At 36.5% G+C, this 22,718-nt stretch overlaps 1 protein-coding gene across 1 annotated transcript in view; it reads left to right on the top strand.

Moving 5' to 3' along the window:
• CD163L1 (CD163 molecule like 1) overlaps window positions 1-22,718 on the top strand; it is an 84,978-nt gene that overhangs the window by 28,967 nt on the left and 33,293 nt on the right. Inside the window, exons 6-8 of the mRNA XM_032254690.1 lie at window positions 1,014-1,334; window positions 9,018-9,338; window positions 11,189-11,509. Coding sequence (XP_032110581.1) covers window positions 1,014-1,334; window positions 9,018-9,338; window positions 11,189-11,509 — 963 coding nt within the window. The remainder of the gene's footprint in view (window positions 1-1,013; window positions 1,335-9,017; window positions 9,339-11,188; window positions 11,510-22,718) is intronic.

Here is a 22,718-nt window from a genome sequence, read left to right as displayed (position 1 = left end):
CTGCATAAATCAATCTCCAAGTTGCAGATTTCTTATATCATGACTAGGATAACAGCATTAAATAAAATAGTGCAGGAAAAATACCTAAAATGTGCCAGGCAACCAGGAAGTTCTCAATGGATACAGGTATGATTATTATTGTCATTATGACTCACATTATTTATAGGAAAAGAAACCTCCAAATCTTCCAAGATTAACCTCTTCGATGTGAATCAGATTTCTCGCTAGATAGCAAATTCTATTTTTGTAATAATATATGAAAAGCTTGAATAATGGGAGGAGGTAAGACATAGAAATTATATCTTCTTTCTTCAATTATTTCAAGAAGAATTCTTCACATTTTTACTTTCTTGGTGTTATTTAATATATTTACTTGCATGCATGAAAAAGTAGAGTGACAGGAACACAGACAAGTAAGTGATGTATATGCTGATGGAGCAAAAACACACAGTTCCTTTAAAATTTACCACTGAACAAATTTCATTTCCTACAACGAATATATTTTATAAGCAAAGATTTGCTTCTTCATAGAAAACAGTATGAGAAAGAACATGTTTCTATTTAAATCCATGAGGGACTCTTTCCTAATTGCACACGTTTGTCCCTTTTCTTTCTGAAGTTGCTGACATGCAAGTATTTCCCAACACTTTATTTTACTGTGTTAAAAATGATCACTCTAATACTTTGAAAAGCAGTGTAATTAATGATATATAGGATTCTAAAGCTTTTCATTGTAATGTTTAGTTCCTTAAGCTTTAGCAAGGCTAAAGCAAGTTTCTTAGGTTTATAATTTCAGTTTTCATACTTAAAAAATTGTTTTCATAAAGACTAACAAGCACTTCAGTATTGAAGTCTTCTTGTTGAAATTTTAAAACGAAATGCATTTCCAGTCTTTACTTTTCTCAGTGTATGAAGGATACATCTCATCTTCACATGGCAGGGGTTGGAGGAGAGGGATGCTGATGATATTGTCCCAAACCCAATTCAGACGTTTCTCTATGACTTCATTCTAGATGGAGCAAATTTGGATTTGCGACTGGCAGATGGAAGTGACAATTGTTCAGGGAGAGTAGAGGTGAGAATCCATGAACAGTGGTGGACAATATGTGACCTGAACTGGAAGAATGAACAAGCCCTTGTGGTTTGTAAACAGCTAGGATGTCCGGTTACTGTCTTTGGCAGTCATCATGCTAAACCTCGTGAAGAAGCTAAAGACATTTGGCTAAACAGCATATCTTGCACTGGAAATGAGTCCGCTCTCTGGGACTGCATATATGATGGAAGACCAAAGCGAACATGCTTCCAAAGATCAGATGCTGGAGTAATTTGTTCTGGTGAGGTTCAAAGATCATGAGAGTGTCCACATTTGAATTTTTAGAAATAATTTGTTGGGAGGTAGAACACTTAATAGCTTGAAGAAAAGGTTTTTTGGATATTAAAAAATATCCCCAAAATACTCTTAAGCTGCACAAAGAATTTTTCAAATGCACATTGTAAAAAGAGAATTTCTTCTCACTAGCAATCTCCCCTGAAATCAGATGCGGCTGACACCACTGCATGACTATAATCTGTATCTCTGAAATAATTGGGAAATCTCTCTTCATATAAAACTAATGGGTTGTACTAATTTACAGTTTTCTTAACAGTTCTTCTGCTGCTTTTTAACTTTTTAATTTAATAATATACATTGTTTATTTCTGTTATTGTGTCAATTTGCTGAGAATGATGGTTTCCAGCTTCATCCATGTCCCTGCAAAGAACATGAATTGATACTTTTTATGGCTGCATAGTATTCCATAGTGTATATGTGCCACATTTTCTTTATCTGTCATTGATGGGCATTTGGGTTGGTTTCAAGTCTTTGCTATCATAAACAGTGCTGCAATGAATATACGTGTGCATGTGTCTTTATAATAGAATGATTTATAATCCTTTGGGTATATACCCAGTAATAGGATTGCTGGATCAAATGGTATTTCTAGTTCTAGATCCTTGAGGAATCACCACACTGTCTTCCACAATGGTTGAACTAATTTACACTCACACCAACAGCGTAAAAGCATTCCTATTTCACCACATCCTCTCCAGCATCTGTTGTCTCCTGATTTTTTAATGATTGCCATTCTAACTGGCATGAGATGGTATCTCAATGTGGTTTTGATTTGCATATCCCTAATGACCAGTGATGATGAGCATTTTTACATACGTTTGTTCGCTGCATAAATGTCTTCATTTTTGTTTGTTTTTGTTTTGTTTTTTGAGACAGGGTCTTATTCTGTCACCCAGGCTGGAATGCAGTGAATGTCTTCTTCTGAAAAGTGTCTGGTCATATCCGTTGCCCACTTTTTGATGTTTTGTTTTGTTTTTTCTTGTAAATTTGTTTAAGTTCTTTGTAGATTCTGGATATTAGCCCTTTATGAGATGGGTAACTTGCAAAAATTTTCTCCCATTCTGTTGGTTGCCAGTTCACTCTAATGTTGGTGTCTTTGGTGTGTAAAAGCTCTTAAGTTTAATTAGATCCCATTTGTCTATTTTGGCTTTTGTTGCCATTGCTTTTGGTGTTTTAGTCATGAAGATTTTGCCTATGCCTATTTCCTGAATGGTATGGCCTAGGTTTTCTTCTAGGTTTTTTATGGTGTTAGGTCTTATGTTTAAATCTTTAATCCATCTGGAGTTAATTTTTGTATAAGGTGTAAGGAAGGGGTCCAGTTTCAGCTTTCTGCATATGGCTAGCCAGTTTTCCCAACACCATTTATTAAACAGGGAACTAATTTTTGTCAGGTGTGTCAATGATCAGATGATTGTAAATGTGTTCAGTTGCTTCCAAGACCTCTGTTCTGTTCCATTTGTCTATATCTCTGTTTGGGTACCAGTACCATGCTGTTTTGATTAGTGTAGCTTTGTAGTATAGTTTGAAGTCAGGTAGTGTGATGCCTCCAGCTTTGTTCTTTTTGCTTAGAATTGTCTTGGCTATGTGCGCTCTCTTTTGGTTCCATGTGAAGTTTAAGGTGGTTTTTTCCAGTTCTGTGAAGAAGGTTGATGGTAGCTTGATGGGGATAGCATTGAATTTGTAAATTACTTTGGGCTATATGGCCATTTTCAAGATATTGATTCTTCCTAACCATAAGCATGGAATGTTTTTCCATCTGTTTGTGTCCTCTCTTATTTCCTTAAGCAGTGGTTTGTAGTTCTTGAAAAGGTCCTTCACATCCCTTGTTAGTTGTATTCCTAGATATTTAATTCTCTTTATAGCATTTGTGAATAGGAGTTCACTCATGATTTGGCTCTTTGTTAGTCTGTTATTGATGTATAGGAATGCTTGAGACTTTTGCACATTGATTTTGTATCCTGAGACTTTGCTGAAGTTGCTTATCAGCCTAAGGAGATTTTAGGCTGAGATGATGGGGTCTTCTAAATATACAACCATGTCATCTGCAAATAGAGAGAATTTGACTTCCTCTTTCCCTAATTGAATACCCTTTATTTCTTTTTCTTGATTGATTGCTCTGGCCAGAACTTCCAATACTATATTGAATAGGAGTGGTGAGAGCGGGCACCCTTGTCTTGTGTCAGTTTTCAAAGGGAATGCTTCCAGTTTTTGCCCATTCAGTATGATATTGGCTGTGGGTTTGTCATAAATTGCTTTTTCTTTTTTTTGAGATATATTCTATTAATTCCTAGTTTATTGAGAGTTTTTAGCATGAAGGCTGTTGAATTTTGTTGAAGGCCTTCTATTCATCTATTGAGATAATTGTGGTTTTTGTCTTTGGTTCTGTTTATGTGATGGATTACGTTTATAGATTTGCATATGTTAAACCAGGCTTGCATCCTTGAGATGAAGCCAACTTGATCATGATGGAAAAGCTTTTTCATGTGCTGTTGGATTTGGTTTGCCAGTATTTTATTGAAGATTTTCACATCAATCTTCATCATTGATATTGGCCTGAAATTTTCTTCTTTAGTTGTGTCTTTGCCAGGTTTTGGTATTAGGTATTTATGTGTATTTATGTGGTATTTGGTATTTATGTGTCTCATAAAATGAGTTAGATAGGATTCACTCTTTTTGTATTTTTTGGAATAGTTTTGGAAGGAATAGTACCAGCTCCTTTTTGCACTTCTGGTAGAATTCAGCTGTGAATCCGTCTGGTCCTGGACATTTTTTGGTTGGTACACTATTAATTGCTGCCTCAACCTCAGACCTTGTTATTGGTCTATTCAGGGATTCAGGTTCTTCCTGGTTTACTCTTGTGAGGGTCTAAGTGTCCAGTAATTTATTCATTTCTTCTAGATTTACTGGTATATGTGCATAGAGGTGTTTGTAGTAATCTCTGATGGTAGTTTGTATTTCTGTGGAATCAGTGGTGATCTCCCCTTTAGCATTTTTTATTGCATCTATTTGATTCTTCTCTCTTTTCTTTTTTATTAGTCTGGTTAGTGGTCTATTTTGTCATCTTTTCAAAAAACCAGCTCCTGGATTCATTGGTTTTTTGAAGGGTTTTTGTGTCTCTATCTCTTTCTGTTCTGCTCTGATCTTAGTTATTTCTTATCTTTTGATAGCTTTTGAATTTATTTGATCTTGCTCCTCTAGTTCTTTTAATTGTGATGTTAGGGTGTCTATTTTAGAACTTTCCTCACTTCTCTTTTTTTTTTAATTCTTTTTTTTTTCTGAAGATGTCAGGACTTTCCTCACTTCTCATGTGGGTATTTAGTGCTATAAATTTCCCTCTAGACACTGCTTTAAATGTGTCCCAGAGACTCTGGTACATAGTGTCTTCATTCTCGTTGGTTTCAAGAACATCTTTATTTCTGCCTTCATTTCATTATTTATCCAGTAGTCATTCAGGAGCAGGTTGTTCAGTTTCCATGTAGTTGTGCAGTTTTGAGTGAGTTTCTTAATCCTGAGTTCTAATTTGATTGCACTGTGGTCTGACAGACTGTTTGTTGTGATTTCCGTTCTTTTGCATTTGCTGAGGAGTGATTTACTTCCAATTATGTGCTCAGTTTTAGAGTAAGTGGGATGTGATGACGAGAAGAATGTATATTCTGTTGATTTGGGGTGGAGAGTTTTGTAGATGTCTATTAGGTCTGCTTGATACAGATCTGAGTTCAAGTTCTGGATATCTTTGTTAATTTTCTGTCTTATTGATCTGTCTAATATTGACGGTGGAATGTTTAAGTCTCCCACTATTATTGTGTGGGAGTCTAAGTCTCTTTGTAGGTCATTAAGAACTTGCTTTATGAATCTGAGTGCTCCTGTATTGGGTGCATGTATATTGAGGATAGTTAGCTCTTCTTGTGCATTGGTCCCTTTACCATTATGTAATGCCCTTCTTTGTCTCTTTTGATCTTTGTTGCTTTAAAGTCTGTTTTATCAGAGACTAGGATTGCAACCTCTGCTCTTTTTAGCTTTCCATTTGCTTGGTAAATCTTCCTCCATCCCTTTTTTTGAGCCTATGTGTGTCTTTGCATGTGAGATGGGTCTCCTGAATACAGAACACTGATAGGTCTTGACTCTTTATCCAGTTTGCCAGTCTGTGTCTTTTGATTGAGACATTTAGAACATTTACATTTAAGGTTAATATTGTTCTGTGTGAATTTGATCCTGCCATTTTGATACATTACTGAGGCAGTTCTAACCTTGCCTGTGTAAATAAAATTGCAGGGAAGTTTACACAGCAGCCGGGCGGAGTCCGCGGCAGCTCAGCAAGGCTGCTGTAGGCAGGCTGTGACTTTTCTCTTTCTTATAGATTGATATAAAACATTATAAAAATTGCTTTTTGCTTTTTGGAAACTAATTTTTCAAATTATAAACCCATTGAAAAGGCCAAAATACAAAAAATTTAAAACAATTTTTAAAATCCACATGCAACGCTACCATATTCATTTAATTCTTTCGTGATCTTTTGGTTGTTTATGTTTCTGGATTTTGTGTGTGTGTGTGTGTGTGTGTGTGTGTGTGTGTAGGCCCTTTTTGCTGAACAATATACCGCAGACATATCCCACATGGCCATTATTAATCTATCTTATTGTTAAAGCCTACTTAATATATTGCATAAATGTACTATAATTTATGTAACTATTCTCATAGTTTTAAAAGGTTTTTAGATTTTTACTGTTAAAGATACGATTTTACTTGACATACTGAGAAATAAATTTTTCATACTTGATTATGTAGTTTGCCAAATACTTAAAAATGAAATTGTCATGTAAAAGCATATGCATCCTTTTTAAAAATCTTGGATATATATTGACACATTATCCTCTAAAAATTGTGTTTTCTTTTTTTACTCAATTTCAATTCCACTATATCATATTAACACAATATTTTCATATTTTAGAATCACTTCTAATCTGATTTTTAAAATATAATAATATTAATTAACATTTATTGAATATTTATGGTGTGCTGGGCAGTGTTCTATTAGTTTATATATATGGGTTCATGGAATCCTCATGGAATCCCAGGAGGGGTGTTGCTATTCTAATCTATATTTTACAGTGAGGAAATAGAGCTACTGAGAGAAAATAAGTCACCCAGGTCACTCAGCTGTAAGGGCAGTAGTGAAGCAGGAATTCAAATATGGACTGTTTTAGCTTCAAAGTCAATGCTCAAAAATCTTACTTCCTTGGTAGCAAATGAGACCTTTTTCCCAATTCTTTATTGCCAACTTATTTGTATTTGTTTATGTGTTAGCATTTCTAGTTCTTTTGGCCATTTTCTATTGTGTGATGTCTTTGTCTTCATAATGTGTAAGAACTCTGTGTATTTTATAGAGTCCCTTTGTAAAATACATAATCCCCCTCTTCTATTTTTAGAACCATCATATTTTAACTACTGTAGCTTTTTATAGGCTAATATGTGCTGAGATCTATATTCTTGAAGTATTCTTGTTTTTCATAAAATTCCTTGCTACTTGTTTTATGCTTCTAAATATGGATTTAAATTAGAATTTTTTAAGGTAATATTAAACCTATGAATTGGCCAGGCATGGTGGCACATGTCTGTTGTCCCAGCAACTCAGGAGGCTGAGGCAGGGATATCACTTGAGCCCGGGAGGTAGAGTCTGTAAGGTGCTATGATTGCACCTGTAAATAGCCACTCCACCCCAGCCTGGGCAACATAGAAAAACCCAGTCCCTTAAAATACAGTATAAGTATAAATTAGTTTGATTTGTAGAGAAATTATATCATTATACTATCTAGTTATCCTACAGTAGACTGGAACACACTACATTTATATATTTATTTGCATCAGGAATTTAAATTTTTTCTTTGCTTTGGTTCTATGAATTTTTATTTAGTATATCTGGAAATGATATATGTTATATATACATATATATATCTGTTCATACACCCATACATTTAACCTACACTGAATACATTGGTTTCAATTATATTGTGGAAGCACTGGGTGAAATACTCAAAACTTTATGTGTAAGGATGTCCACAGCAGCATAATTTGTGAAAATGAAAAATTAACCATAAGTAACCAAGAATTGTGTCTTGATTAAATAACTTACAGCATCTCTATATATCTATATGATGGTATACTATGCAATCTTTAAATATTATGTTTTTAAATACACACATACTAGGTTGAATAGAATGTGAGATTATTATATACACATGGAAGAGTTGTCATTCTGGATAGACAGTGAAGGAATTGGAAAGCTTCTAGAGTTTTTAAAGTGACCCATTATAAACTATTATAACTTTCATATATCATAGTAGTAGCTGCATAGTAAAATATTTCTTAGCTGGGCATGGTGGCTCATGACTGTAACCCTGGCACTTTGGGAGGCCAAAAGGAGGTCAGGAGTTCTAGACTGGCCTGGGCAACATGGCAAAACCCTGCCTGTACTAAAACTACAAAAAGTGGCCAGATGAGGTGATGTGTGCCTGTAATCTTAGCTACTCGGGAGGCTGAGGTGGGAGGATCCCTTGAACCCTGGAGGCAGTGGTTGTAGTGAGCCAAGACTGTGCCACAGCACTCTAGGCTGGGTGACAGAGTGAGACCCTGGAATAGAAGAAGGAAGAAAGAAAGAAGGGAAGAGAAAGAAGGAAGGAAGGAAGGAAGGAAGGAAGGAAAAGGAAGGAAGGAAAAGAAAGAAAGAAAGAAAGAAAGAAAGAAAGAGAGAGAGAGAGAGAGAGAGAAGGAAAGAAAGAAGGAAAGAAAGAAAGAAGAAAGAAAGAAAGAAAGAAAGAAAGAAAGAAAGAAAGAAAGAAAGAAAGAAAGAAAGAAAGAAAGGAAGGGAGGGAGGGAGGGAGGGAGGGAGGGAAGGAAGGAAGGAAGGAGGGAAAGGAGGGAGAGAGAGAAAAAGAAAGAAAGAAAAAGAAAATAAAGAGGGAGAGAAAGAGTAAAGAAAGAAAGAAAGAAGAAAGAGAATCAGAATGAAAGATGAGAGAGAAAGAAGAAAAAGAGGAAAGAAAGGAAGAAGAATAATGAAAGGAGAGAAAGAAAGGAAGGAAGGAAAAAAGGAAAGAAAATTTGTCAAATTTTCTTAAAATTTCTCAAGTGCTGTAAATATTGGTAAAATTAAGATTTAAGAAAGGAATTTATTTTATGAAAGGGCAGTTTCATGTACATACGCTTCCCTTTACCTTATAAAACATAGGTGGACAAACTAAAATGGAGACTATGTGGGGAGGAGCTTTGGTGCTAATGCTGAACTCCACCGCAGAAACCTGCCGGAGTTTTCTCCTGAATATATCCGTACCTCAAAGAACTCCTCTGCAGGCCTCCACATTGCCCATTTATCCAAAGCAGCCATTCTTGGAGGCTTTACAATGTTCCCCAGGCTTTACTTCAGTAAATTTGCTTTTGTTGTTTCATGCTTTAGAGACACCCTTTCTCCAAAAATTGAATAAAAAATTATCAAATGAAACTTTTCATCCAGAAGTATCACCTAGTAGGCAAAGTCTTATAGTGGTGAAAAGTGTGAAGAAAATATCATCTTTAGTCTTCTGAAAAGACCCTGTCATTCAATCTCAAATACGTGATTTTGTCTTTCTTGCAGATAAGTCAGATCTGGACCTAAGGCTTGCGGGGTATGATAGTCCCTGTTACGGGAGATTAGAGGTGAAATACCAAGGAGTGTGGGGAACTGTGTGTCATGACCAATGGAGCACAAGGAATGCAGCTGTTGTGTGTAAACAATTGGGATGTGGACAGCCTATCCATATGTCAGGTGTGGGCTATTTTAGAGAAGCATACGGACCTATCTGGCTGGATGACGTTTCTTGCATCGGAAATGAGTTAAATATCTGGGACTGTGAACACCGTGGATGGGGAAAGCATAATTGTATACACAGAGAGGATGTGATTGTAACCTGCTCAGGTAAGACTTGTTCTTGTTTATTCTTTCCTGACAAGAGAAATAATAGTCCTCACAGGAAGGGCTTCTGGGTCTATAAACTGGCTCTAATATGGAAATTGACTGAGGGACCATGACTCTGTCTTTAAGTTAGACTTCAGTTCACTTCACCTGGAACTCTTCCATTTATACAGGTAAAATAAGCAATTAGTAGATGACCCTGACCATAGCCCTTTGGATCCCTTTCACTACCATATACAGAAGCGGCCTAGCCTTTTAACTTCACTAAGGGAAGGCCACCATTCGGTCCATGTATGTCCAACAAACTGTTAGATGCATGGACTGTCCATGCATCAAGTCTAGAGTTTCTGCTTAGGGCTCATATCAGTAAATTCAGCCTGATCCAACTTTATGTTCCTTCCAGCATTATCTCACATCCTTAATATTCATTCCCACATATATTCTGATTTCTGTCTGTGCAAATTGGAAAAATCATGGTCGTTTGTGTCCACATGAGACATTTGTACCTCATGTTTTGGAGCCTACTGGGACTTGAGTCTAGATGTAAAGAGGGTTGATGGGATGGTGCTGAGGAGAATCAGGAGTGCCTTTCAAGGTAGTTTTCTCAGTGGAGATTTAATTGCTTCAAGCAAAGCAGGGTTAATATTCTCATACAGAGGAGGATGCTTGTCTCTACTGTGAAAGGAGAAACACTTGAATTTAGGGTTTCAATGTTCCCAACCTCATGGGGTCTTCCCATATGACCGCATCCCAATTTTCAGAATTCTATTCCATCCCAATCAAAGCCCTCACTTTAACAGTAGACATCCTGTGAGGTTGAGAATTTAGCTCCTTACCAGATGAGGGATTTCAGCAATCTCAGTTCTGTGGCTATAAGAGATGCTAGTTTCTTTCCGGGAAGATGTAAAATCTTGCAGGTCATAATGCGGTTCAGCTGGGAATTTGAATCTCTAAGCCCATCCTTTTCTTTCCCTATTTTGTCCAGTGCAATTGGGAGCAGCCAGCCAATCTCATTATGCTTGTAAATTTAACAAAAATGTCCTAAGGTATCAAATATGTTCGCCCAGAACTTTGCCTCCTGTGAGTATTTGATTAGGAGCATCTAATGATGAGATTTTGTATACATCTATTGCCACATCATGCCATAGACTATCAGTGACCTCTTTACTACTGGATATAAATCATTAGTGTCATTCGATTTTTATCAGATTAGAGAACCAATTCTAGAATCAAGTCATGAATTACAGCATTAACTCATAAAAATCACCCTTAAGATTTTGTTCCTCTAGAATCACTATTAGTACCAAAATCTGTGTTATTCAGGGATCTCTGGGAAAAAAAAAACCAATAGAATGTGAGTCTCTCTCTCTCTCTCTCTCTCTCTCTCTCTCTGTGTGTGTGTGTGTGTGTGTGTGTGTATGTATATATGTATGTATGTAGAGAGAGGGAGAGAGAGACAGGTGTATTTTAAGGAATTGCTTTCATCAATTGTATAAGAAATTATGGGGGCTTATACAGTGGATGAGGAAATAAGTCCAAAATCTGCGGGGGAGGTCAGCAGACTCCAGAGAAGTGCTGATGTTGCAGACTTAAATCTCAAGAAAGTGCAGAGGACTTTAGTCTTTTCTCTTAAGGTCTTCAACTGATTGAATGAGGCTCACTCACATTACAGAGAATGATCTGCTATCCTTAAAGTCTGCTGATTTAAATGTTAATTACATCTAAAAAAAAAAAAACCTTCACAGCATCATCTAGACTGGTGTTTGACCACATAACTGGGTATCATAGCCCAGCCGAGTTGACACATAAACCGTCACACCCATTAACTACTTGCTTCATTGTTCTTGATGCAGGTAATGATACGTGGGACCTGAGGCTGGTGGGCGGCAGCACCCGCTGCTCAGGAAGACTGGAGGTGTACTTTCAAAGACGATGGGGCACAGTGTGTGATGACGGTTGGAACTATAATGCTGCGGCTGTGGTGTGTAGCCAGCTGGACTGCCCATCTTCTATCATTGGCATAGGTCTAGGAAACGCTTCTATGGGATATGGAAGAATTTGGCTCAATGAAGTTTCCTGTGATGGAGATGAGTCAGATCTCTGGTCATGCAGGCACAGTGGGTGGGGAAATACTTTCTGCAGTCACCATGAAGATGTTGGAGTGGTCTGTTCTGGTAAGGTACCCAAACCTGGGCTTCCTGTAAAAGAAACTGCCTGGGTTCTCTAACATGCCCTCTTTTCTTGATCAGCGTGTTTATGACAGAGTATTCATTTCTCACTTTTTTAGAGCTAAACTTACGTTGTCTTCTCAAATTTCATTTTTAATATCTTTTTATGGGATCAAACCTGTTTTCTCAAGAAATGAAACCTAATTTTCTAATATTTACCCAAATTTTCCCAAAGTTAGTTTCATCAAACCACTAGTCAATACTACAATTCTACAAAAAGACGTTATCCATAGTCAAGTCAGTTTAGGAAAAAAATAATGAGAATTCAGTTATTTATTTAAATAAATAAACCCTTATGTTGAATCACCAAATTTCTCAAAAATTAGTTCCCAAGTTGACTCAAATACTCATTCTTACCCGAAAGACTTATTTATGTAAGATTAGTCCCAATAATATTAGAATCAATAAACCTCATCCAGAGGTCTGGGCTTATGGTTTACATTATTTTAAAGATGTCAAGAATTGCCTTGTAGATTCCTTCTCTAAAATCAAAGTTTTCATTAGACAACTTTAAACTGGTACAAAGAAAAAATTCACATACAACTACCTATGTAGTACAATTTTAGAAGAGTTGGATTCCCTGACTCAGATACATTATTGGTCTTCGGGCTTCCTTGTTTTCAACATATTCGTTTCTTAGTCTATACATTCTTTTCAAGATGAGTGGATAAGATATTGAATTATAACTTAAAGACTCATTAAGCTGTGATATAAATTTTAAATTTTTATTTTAAACTTTCATAATTCTATTCTCCCTTTTAATGTAGGTCAACATAGAGTTATGATTTATAAATAATTGCAATCTTTCTTCAGAGAAGAGCTTCCAATTTGGATTTTACCTGTTGTTTTCTGGAAGTTTGTTCTCCCAATGCACTATTCTCTTTTTTAAATTATTTTTACTGATCTATAATGTGTGTACATATTTACGGGGTACATATGTTGTTTTGACTCATGCATAGAATGCTGCATGAGTGTAAAGGATCAAGTCAGGGTATTTAGGATATCTTTCGCCTCAAACATTTATCATTTCTTTGTGTTGATAACATTTCAAATCTTCTCTTCTAGCTATTTCAAAATACACAATATGTTGTTTTTAACTATAGTCACCCTACTGTGCTATTGAACACTAGGGCTTATTTTTTCTGTTTAACTGTATGTTTGTACCTATTAACCTATTAACCTTCCTCTCCTCATCCTGCCTGCCCACCACACACATACCCTTCCCAGCCTCTGGTAACTATGTTTACTCTCTATCACCATGAGATGACTTTTTCAGCTCCCCCTTGCAAGTGAGAACTTGTGATACTTGTCGTTTGGTGCCTGGCTTATTCTGCATATCCAGGCCATCCATGTTGCTGCAAATAGTAAGATTTCATTCTTTTTTAGGACTGAATAGTATTCCATTGTGTTATATACACATACCATGTTTATTTATTCATTCATCCATTGATGGACACTTAGGTTGATTTCATATCTTGGCTATTGTGAATAGTGTTGCAATAAACATGGTGGTGCAGTTATTCCTTTGTTCATAAACTTTTTTAAATTAGTTCTTAAAATGTCTGTGAGTACATGGTAGGTATATATATTTATGGAGTACATGAGATGTTTTGACATGTGTGCAATGTGAAATAAGCACATCATGGAGAATGGGGTTTCCATCCCCTCAAGCATTTATCCTTTGTGTTAACAACCCAATTACATACTTTAACTTCTTTAAAAATATATGCTTAAGTTATTATTGACTATAGTCACCCTATTGTGCTATCAATATGTTTTACTAATTTTTTCTATTTTTGTGCCCATTCACCATCCCCACCTTCTCCCCAGCCCCTCACTGCCTTTCCCAGCCTCTGGGAACCATATGTCCATGAGTTCAATTGTTTTGCTTTTTAGATCCCAGAAATAAGTGAGATCATGTGATGTTTGTCTTTCTGCAACTGGCTTGTCTCACTTAACATAATAAGCATATGAAAAAGTGCTCAACATCATTGATCATCAGAGAAATGCAAATCAAAAATATAACGAGATTTCATATTACCCCAGTTAAATGTCTTATATCCAAAAGACAGGCAATAACACATGCTGGTGAGGACGTGGAGGAGAGAGAGCCCCTGAACACTGTTGGTGGGAATGTAAATTAGTGCAACCATATGGGGAACAGTTTGGAGGTTCCTCACAAAACTAAAAATTGAGCTACCATGTGATTAAGCAACCCCATTGCTGAATATATACCCCCAAAAAGGAAATCAGTATATCAAAGAGATGTCTGCACTCCTATGTGTGTTGTAGCACTGTTTACAATTGCTAAGATTTGGGAGCAATCTAAGTGTCCATCAACAGATGAATGGATAAGGAACATGTGGTACATATACACAATGGAGTACTATTCAGACATTACAAAATGATATTCAGTGATTTGCAATGACAGGTATTCCTTTGGTATACTGATTCCCTTTCCTTTGGATAAATAGGAATTCTGGATCATACGGTAAAGTTCTATTTTTAGTTTTTTTGGGAAATTTCCAATTGTTATCTTGAGAAATGTCCATTCATACCCTTTGTCCCCCTCCCACTGCCTTTTTTTTTTTTTTTTTTTGAAACTGGGTCTCACTCTATTGTCCAGGCTGGAGTGGGGTAGCACAATCTTAGCTCACTGCAGCCTTGACTTCTTGGGCTCAAGCAACCCTCCCACCTCAGTCTCCCAAGTAGCTGGGACCACAGGCATGCGCCATCACACCCGGCCCATTTTTGTAGTTTTATGTAGAGATGGCATTTCACCGTGCGGCCCCCTGGTCTCAGTCTGCCAAGCTCAAGTGATCTGCCATCCTTGGCCTCCCAAAGTGCTGGGATTATAGGTGTGAGCCACCATGCCCAGCCTGTCCACTTTTTAATGGGGTTGTTTTGTTTTCCTGTTGAGTTATACGATTTTTTGAATATTCTGGATATTATCCTCTGTTAGATGAACAGTTGGTTTGCAAATGTTTTCTCTTATTCAACAGGTTGCCTTTTCACTCTGTTAATTGTTTCCTTTGCTATGTGGAAGCTTTTTAGTTTGTCTCCTTTTGGTTTTAATGCCTGTTTTTGAAATCTTAGCTCTAAAATATTTGCCCATGCATGTCTTGGAGTGTTTTCCCAATATTTTCTTCCAGTAGTTTTATAGGTTGAGGTGTTACATTTAATTCTTTAATCCATTTTCCTTTGATTTTTACGGATGGTGAGAGAGGGGTAGAGTTTTGTTCTTCATGTGGATATCCGGTCTTCCCAGCATCATTTGTTGAAGAGGTGTCCTTCTCTCAATGTATGTCCTTGATGGCTTTGTCAAAAACCAGTCGGTTACAAATATGTGGATTTATTTCTAGGTTCTCTATTCTGTTTAATTGATCCATGTGTCAATTTTATACCAATAGCAGGCTGTTTTGGTTACTATAGCTTTGTAGGGCATTTTGAATGTAGATAGTATGATGTGCCTCAAGCTTTATTCTTCCTCTCAGGGTTGCTATTGGCTATCAGATTCTTTTGTGATTCCATCCAAATTTTAGAATTGTTTTATATATATATATGAAGAATTTCATTAGTATTTTAATAAAGATTGCATTAAATCCATAGAATGTGTTGGGTAGTGTCTTAGTCCCTTTGCATTGCTATAAAGGAATACATGAGGCTGGGTAATTTATAAAGAAAAGAGGTTTATTTTGCTCACAGTCTGAAGAGATACCAGGTTCTTTTTAACAGCCAGATCTCAAGAGAACTAATAGAATGACAACTCATTCATTACCACAAGGATTGCACCAAGTCATTCATGAGCAATGCACCCCCATGAGGCAAACACCTCCCATTAGACCTCACCTCTGACATTGAGAATCAAATCGCAACATGAGATTTGGAGGGGCAAACATCCAAACTATATTATGTAGCATGATCATTTTAATAATACTGATTTTTCCCATCAAAAAGTGGGAGATGTCTCTTCATTTTGTTTGTTTGTGTCTTCCTTAATTGCTTTCATAGTGTTTTGTTGTTTTCCTTGTAGAAGTCTTTCACCTCCTTGGTTAAATGTATTCCTAGGTATTTTATTTTTTCGTGGCTATTGTAAGTAAGATTGCCTTCTTGATGTCTTTCTCAGTAGTTTGTTATTGGTGTATAGAAATGCTACTCATTTTTGTATGTTGATTTTGTATCCTGTAATTTTGCTGAATTTATTAGTTCTAAGAGATTTTTGATGGAGTCTTAAGGTTTTTCTAAATATTCAATCATGTCATCTGCAAAGATGGACAACTTAACTGTCTCTTTTCTGATCTGGATACTTTTTTTTTTTTTTTTTTTTTTTGCGGAACCTTGCTCTGTTGCCAGGCTGGAGTGCAGTGGCATGATCTCGGCTCACTGCAACCTCTGCCTCCCGGGTTCAAGTGATTCTCCTGCCTCAGCCTCCTGAGTAGCTGGGACTACAGGCACGCACCACCACACGCAGATAATTTTTGTATTTTTAATAGAGATGAGACTTCACCATGTTGGCCAGGATGGTCTCAATCTCCTGATCTCTTGATCCACCCACCTTGGCCTCCCAAAGTGCTAGGATTACAGGCATGAGCCACTACACCTGGCCTGACTTGGATACTTTTTACTTCTTTCTCTTGCCTGATTGCTCTGGCTAGGACTTCCAGTACTATGTTAAATAACAGTGGTGAACGTAGGCATCATTGTCTTGTTCTAGTTCTTATAGGTAAGACTTTCAGCTTTTCCCCATTCATTAGAATATTTGTTGTGGGCTTGTCCTATATGGCATTTTCTCATTTTGAGGTATCTTTTTATTGTGCTTACTTTGTTGAGAGTTTTTATTATGAAGGGATTTTGAATTTTATCAAATGCTTTTTCTGCATTTATGGAGATGATCATATGGTTTTTGTCATTCATTCTGTTAATGTATCACTTTTATTGATTTGCATATGTTCAACCATCCTTGCATGCCTGGAATAAATCCCACTTGATCATAGTGTATTTTTTTTTTTTCTGTGTTGGAGGATTTGGCTTGCTGGCATTTTGTTGAGAGCTTTCATTAAGGATAATGGCGTGTATTTTTCTCTTTCTGTTGCTTACTTTTCTGGTTTTGTTATCAGGATAATGCTGGTCTCATAGCATTAGGAAGAATGCCTTCTTATTTGATTTTTTGGAATAGTTTGAAAAGAATTGATGTTAGATTTTCTTTTAGTTTGATGGAAGTCAGCAGTAAAGCCATCTAGTCCTGAGTTTTCCTGTGTCTGGAGACTTTATTACTGATTTAATCTCATTACTCGTGATTGATCTGTTCAGGATTCCTATTTCTTCCTTGATTAATCTTGGGTAGATTGTATGTGTACAGGAATTTATCCTTTCTTCTAGGTTTACCAGTTTGTGAATGTATTGTTGCTCATATTAGTCTTTGATAAACTTTTGTATTTCTGCAGTATCAGTTGTAATGTCTCTCTCTCTGTTTGTAATTTTTATTTGACTTTTCTTTTTTTAGCAAAAGTTTGATTACATCTTTTCAAAAAGTCAGCTTTTTGTTCATTGTTTGCATTGGTTTTTAGGCTCTATTTTGTTTAGTTCTGCTCTGATCTATGTTATTTCTTTCCTTCTACACATTTTGGATTTGGTTTGATCTTGTTTTTCTAGTGTGTTGAGATGCATCATTAGATTGTTTATTAGGAATCTTTCTACTTTTTGATGTAGGTGTTTATTGCTACAGATTCCTTCTTAGCTGTGCCGTTGTTGTATCCCATAGGCTTTGGTGTGTTGTGTTTCTATCTTCATTTGTTTCAAGAAATATTTTCATTTCCTTCTTAATTTCTTCATTAACCAAAAGATCATTCAGAAGCATGTTGTTTAATTTCCATGTATTCTTACAGTTTTCAAAATTCCTCTTGTTATTGATTTCCAATTTATTCCATTGTGGTCTGATAAGAGACTTTATATAATTTTGAGTTCTAAAAATTTGTTGAGACTTGTTTTGTGGCCTTGAATATGGTCTATTCTGGAAAGTGTTTCATATGCTGATGAAAAGAATGTATATTCATACTGCTATTCAATGAAATATTCTGTAAATATCTGTTAGGCACATTTGGTCTAAACTCTAGTTTCTGTCTGATGTTTCTTTATGGGTTCTCTGTCTAGATGACATGTTCAATGTTGAGATGAATAGTTGAAGTGCCAACTGTTACTGTATTGGGGTCTCTCCCTTTAATTCTAATAATATTTCCTTTATACATGTCTGAGTGCTTCATTGTTGGGTATATGTGTATTTAGAATTGTTCTAACCTCTTAATGAATTGATTCACTTACCAGTATATGATGATAAGTGAATCAATTTGTCTTTTTTCTTTTTTAACTCTTTTTAAAGTTCACTTTATCTAAGTATGACTATTTCTACTCTTCTACTTGCTTTTGGTTTTCATTTCCATGGAATATCTTTTTCCATTCCTTCACTTTCAGTCTATGTCTATCTTCACAGGTGAAGTCAGTTTTTTCTAGGCCAGAAGAAACTTACTTATATTTGGGTCATTGTTTCTATATTCATTCAGCTAATCTATATATTTTAAGTGGACAATTTAATTCATTTACATTCAAGTGGGAAGAAAAGATTAGAGAATAAAGAATGAACATAAATGAATAAAGCCTCCAAAAAATATGGGACTATGTGAAAAGACCAAATCTACCTTTGGTGTACCTGAAATTGATGAGGAGAATGGAACCAAGTTGGAAAACTCTTCAGGATATTATTTAGGAGAACTTCCACAACCTAGTAGGACAGGCCAAAATTCAAATTCAAGAAATACAGAGAATACCACAAAAATACTCCTTGAGAAGAGCAACCCCAACACACAGAATTGTCAGATTCACCAAGGTTGAAATGAAGGAAAAAATGTTAAAGGCAGCCAGAGAGAAAGGTTGAGTTACCCACAATGGGAAGCTTAACAGACTAACAGTGGATCTCTCAGCAGAAATCCTACAAGCTAGAAGAGAGTGGGGACCAATATTCAGCATTTTTAAAGAAAAGAATTTTCAACCCAGAATTTCATATCCAGCCAAACTAAGCCTCATAAGTGAAGGAGATAATATAATTCTTTATAAACAAGAATATGCTGAGATTTTGTCACCACCAGGCCTGCCTTACAAGGGCTTCTGAAGGAAGCACTAAACAAGGAAAGGAACAACTGGTAACAGGTACTGCAAAAACAAACCAAATTATAAAGAGCATTGACAATATGAAGAAACTGCATCAACTAATGGGCAAAATATCCAGCGAGCATCACAATGACAGGATCAAATTCACACATAATAATATTAACCTTAAATGTAAACTGGCTAAATACCCCAATTAAAAGACACAGACTGACAATTTGGATAAAGAGTCAACCCCATAGGTGTGGTGTATTCAGGAGACCCATCTCACGTGCAAAGACACACATAAGCTCAAAAGGAAGAGATGGAGGAATATTTACCAAGAAAATGGAAAGCAAAAAAAAAAAAAAAGAGAGAGAGAGAGAGAAAGGAAGAAAAAACTAGGGGTTGCAATCCTCTGATAAAACAGACTTTTAAAAAAATTATTATTATACTTTAAGTTCTGGGTACCTTTGCAGAACGTGCAGTTTGTTACATAGGTATACACATGACATAGTGGTTTGCTGCATCCATCACCCCATCATCTACCTTAGGTATTTCTTCTAATGCTATCCATCCCCTAGTCCCCCACCCTCGACAGGCCCCAGTGTGTGATGTTCCCCTTCCCGTGTCCATGCGTTCTCATCATTCAACTCTCACTTATGAGTAAGAACATGTGGTGTTTGGTTTTCTGTTCTTGTGTTAGTTTGCTGAGAATGATGGTTTCCAGTTTATTTTATGTCCCTGCAAAGAACATGAATGCAAAGGACATGAATGAAGGAAAAAAATTTTGCAATCCATTTGACAAAGGGTTAATATCCAGAATCTACAAAAAACTTAAACAAATCTACAAGAAAAAAAAACCAACCCCATCAAAAAGTGGGTGAAGGATATGAACAGATACTTCTCAAAAGAAGACATTTATGCAGCCAACAAGCATATGAAAAAGAGCTCATCATCATTGTTCATTAGAGAAATGCAAATCAAAACCACAATGAGATACCATCTCATGCCAGTTAGAATGGCGATCATTAAAAAGTCAGGAAACAACAGATGCTGGAGAGGATGTGAAGAAATAGGAATGCTTTTACACTGCTGATGGGAGTGTAAATTAGTTGTGGAAGACAGTGTGGTTATTCACCCAGCAATCCCATTACTGGGTATATACCCAATGGATTATAAATGATTCTACTATAAAGACACATGCACACATGTGTTTATTGTGGCACTGTTTACAATAGCAAAGATGTGGAACCAGCCCAAATGCCCATCAGTGATAGACTGGTTAAAGAAAATGTGGCACATATACACTTTGGAATACTATGCAGCTATAAAAAAGGATGAGTTCATGTCCTTTGGAGGGACATGGATGAATCTGGAAATCATCATTTTCAGCAAACTAACACAAGAACAGAAAACCAAACACTGCATGTTCGCACTTGTAAGTGGGTGTTGAACAATGAGAACACATAGACACAGGGAGGGGAACATCACACACTGGTGCCTGTGAGGGAGTGGGGACCTAGGGGAGGGTTAGCATTAGGAGAAATGTCTAATATAGATGACAGGTTGATGGGTGCAGCGAACCACTATGGCACATGCATATCTACGTAACAAACCTGCACGTCCTGCAAAGGTACCCCAGAGCTTAAAGTATAATAACAACAACAACAACAAAAAACCTGAAAAGTTTCAGCTATTCTTTTATTAAATAATTTTTCAATGCCATTATCCATCTCTTCTCCTTCTGGAACACCCAAAATTCAAATATTTGGTCATCTTATTATGTCCCATGTGTTGCAAAGGTTTTTTAACTAAAAAAAAAAAAAAAATTCTTTCTTTTTTCTTTTACTTGGTTATTTCAAAGATTTATCTTTGAGTTCTGCAATTCTGTCTTCTGCTTTATCTAGGATACTGTTGATACTCTTGATTGTATTTTTTTGTTTTTTATTGAATTCTGTGGTTCCACAGTTTCTGTTTGTTTCTTTTTTATGGTTTCTATCTCTTTGTTGAATTTCCCTTTCATATCCTAAATTGTTTTTCTAATTTCTTTGTATTATTTTTCTGTTTTTTTTTATGTTTCACTGATTTTCTTTTTTTTCTTTTTAATTGTATTTGGGCTCTGGGGTACATGTGCACATCCTGATCCTGCAGGATTGTTGCATAGGTACATACATGCCATGGTGGTTTACTGTCTCCATCCCCCTGACCCCCATCACCTACATCAGGCATTTCTCCCAGTGTTATCCCTCCCCATCCTCTCCACTCCCCGCAACACTGTCCCTCCCCTCCCCTTCCCTCCACACCCCTACCTCGCCCTGTGAGCATTGTTCGCTTCCCTGTGCCCAAGTGTTCTCATTGTTCATCACCCACCTACGAGAGAAAACATGCAGTGTTTGGTTTTCTGTTCTTGTGTCAGTTTGCTGAGAATGATGGTTTCTAGGTTCATCCATGTCTCTCCAAAGGACACGAACTTATCGTTTTTTATGGCTGCATAGTATTCCATGGTGTGTATATGCCACATTTTCCTTGTCCAGTCCATCATCAGTGGGCATTTGGGTTGGTTCCAGGTCTTTGCTATCATAAACAGCACCACAATGAACATACATGTGCATGTGTCTTTATGATAGAATGATTTATAATCCTTTGGGTATATACCCAGTAATGGGATTGCTGGGTCAAATATGCAATTTCTATTTCTAGGTCCTTGAGGAATCACCACATGATTTTCCATAATGGTTGAACTAATTTACACTCCCACCAACAGTGTAAAAGTGTTTCTTTTTCTCCACATCCTCTCCAGCATGTGTTGTCTCCAGATTTTTTAATGATTGCCATTCTAACTAGCATGAGATGGTATCTCAATATGGTTTTGATTTGCATTTCTCTAATGACCAATCATGATGAGCATTTTTTCATATGTTTGTTGGCCGCATATGTGTCTTCTTTTGAAAAGTCCCTGTTCATATCCTTCACTCACTTTTGAATGGGTTTGTTCGTTTTTCTTTTCCTGTAAATCTGCATTAGTTCTTTGTAGATTATGGATAGTAGGCCTTTGTCAGATGGTAGATTGCACATTTTTTTTCCCATTCTGTTGGTTGCCAGTTCACTCTAATGATTGTTTCATTTGCTGTGCAGAAGCTCTTAACTTTAATTAGATCCCATTTGTCTATTTTGGCTTTTGTTGCCAATGCTTTTGGTGTTTTAGTTATGAGGTCCTTGCCTGTGCCTATGTCCTGAATGGTGTTGCCTAGGTTTTCTTCTAGGGTTTTTATGGTGTCAGTTCTTATGTTTAAATCTTTAATCCATCTGGAGTTAATTTTTGTATAAGGTGTAAGGAAGGGGTCCAGTTTCAGCTTCCTCCATGTGTCTAGCCAGTTTTCCCAACACCATTTATTAAACAGGGAATCCTTTCCCCATTGCTTGTTTTTGTCTGGTTTGTCAAAGATTAGATGGTTGTAGATGTGTGGCATTGCTTCTGAGGCCTCTGTTCTGTTCCATTGGTCTATATGTCTGTTTTGATACCAGTGCCATGCTGTTTTGATTACTGTAGGCTTGTATTATAGTTTGAAGTCAGGTAGCATGACGCCTCCAGCTTTATTCTTTTTGCTTAGGATTGTCTTGGCTATGTGGAATCTCTTTTGGTTCCATATGAAGTTTAAAGTGTTTTTTTCCCATTCTGTGAAGAAGGTAAATGGTAACTTTATGGGGATAGCATTGAATCTATAAATTACTTTGGACAGTATGGCCATTTTCACGATATTGATTCTTCCTAACCATGAGCATGGAATGTTTTTCCACCTGTTTGTGTCCTCTCTTATTTTCTTGATCAGTAGTTTGTAGTTCTTCTTAAAGAGATTTTTTTACATCCTTCGTTAGTTGTGTTCCTAGGTATTTTATTCTCTTTGTAGCAATTGTAAATGGGAGTTTGCTCATGATTTGGCTCTCTGTTTATCTGTTGTTTGTGTATAGGAAAGTTTGTGATTTTTGCACATTGATTTTGTATCCTGAGACTTTG

Source organism: Sapajus apella, unplaced genomic scaffold (genome assembly GCF_009761245.1).
Source record: "Sapajus apella isolate SASKATOON/1434 unplaced genomic scaffold, GSC_monkey_1.0 scaffold86, whole genome shotgun sequence".
In the NCBI taxonomy this organism is placed as follows: domain Eukaryota; kingdom Metazoa; phylum Chordata; class Mammalia; order Primates; family Cebidae; genus Sapajus; species Sapajus apella.
Note: the sequence above shows the minus strand (reverse complement) of the source record. Positions and strands in the feature narration are given on the sequence as shown.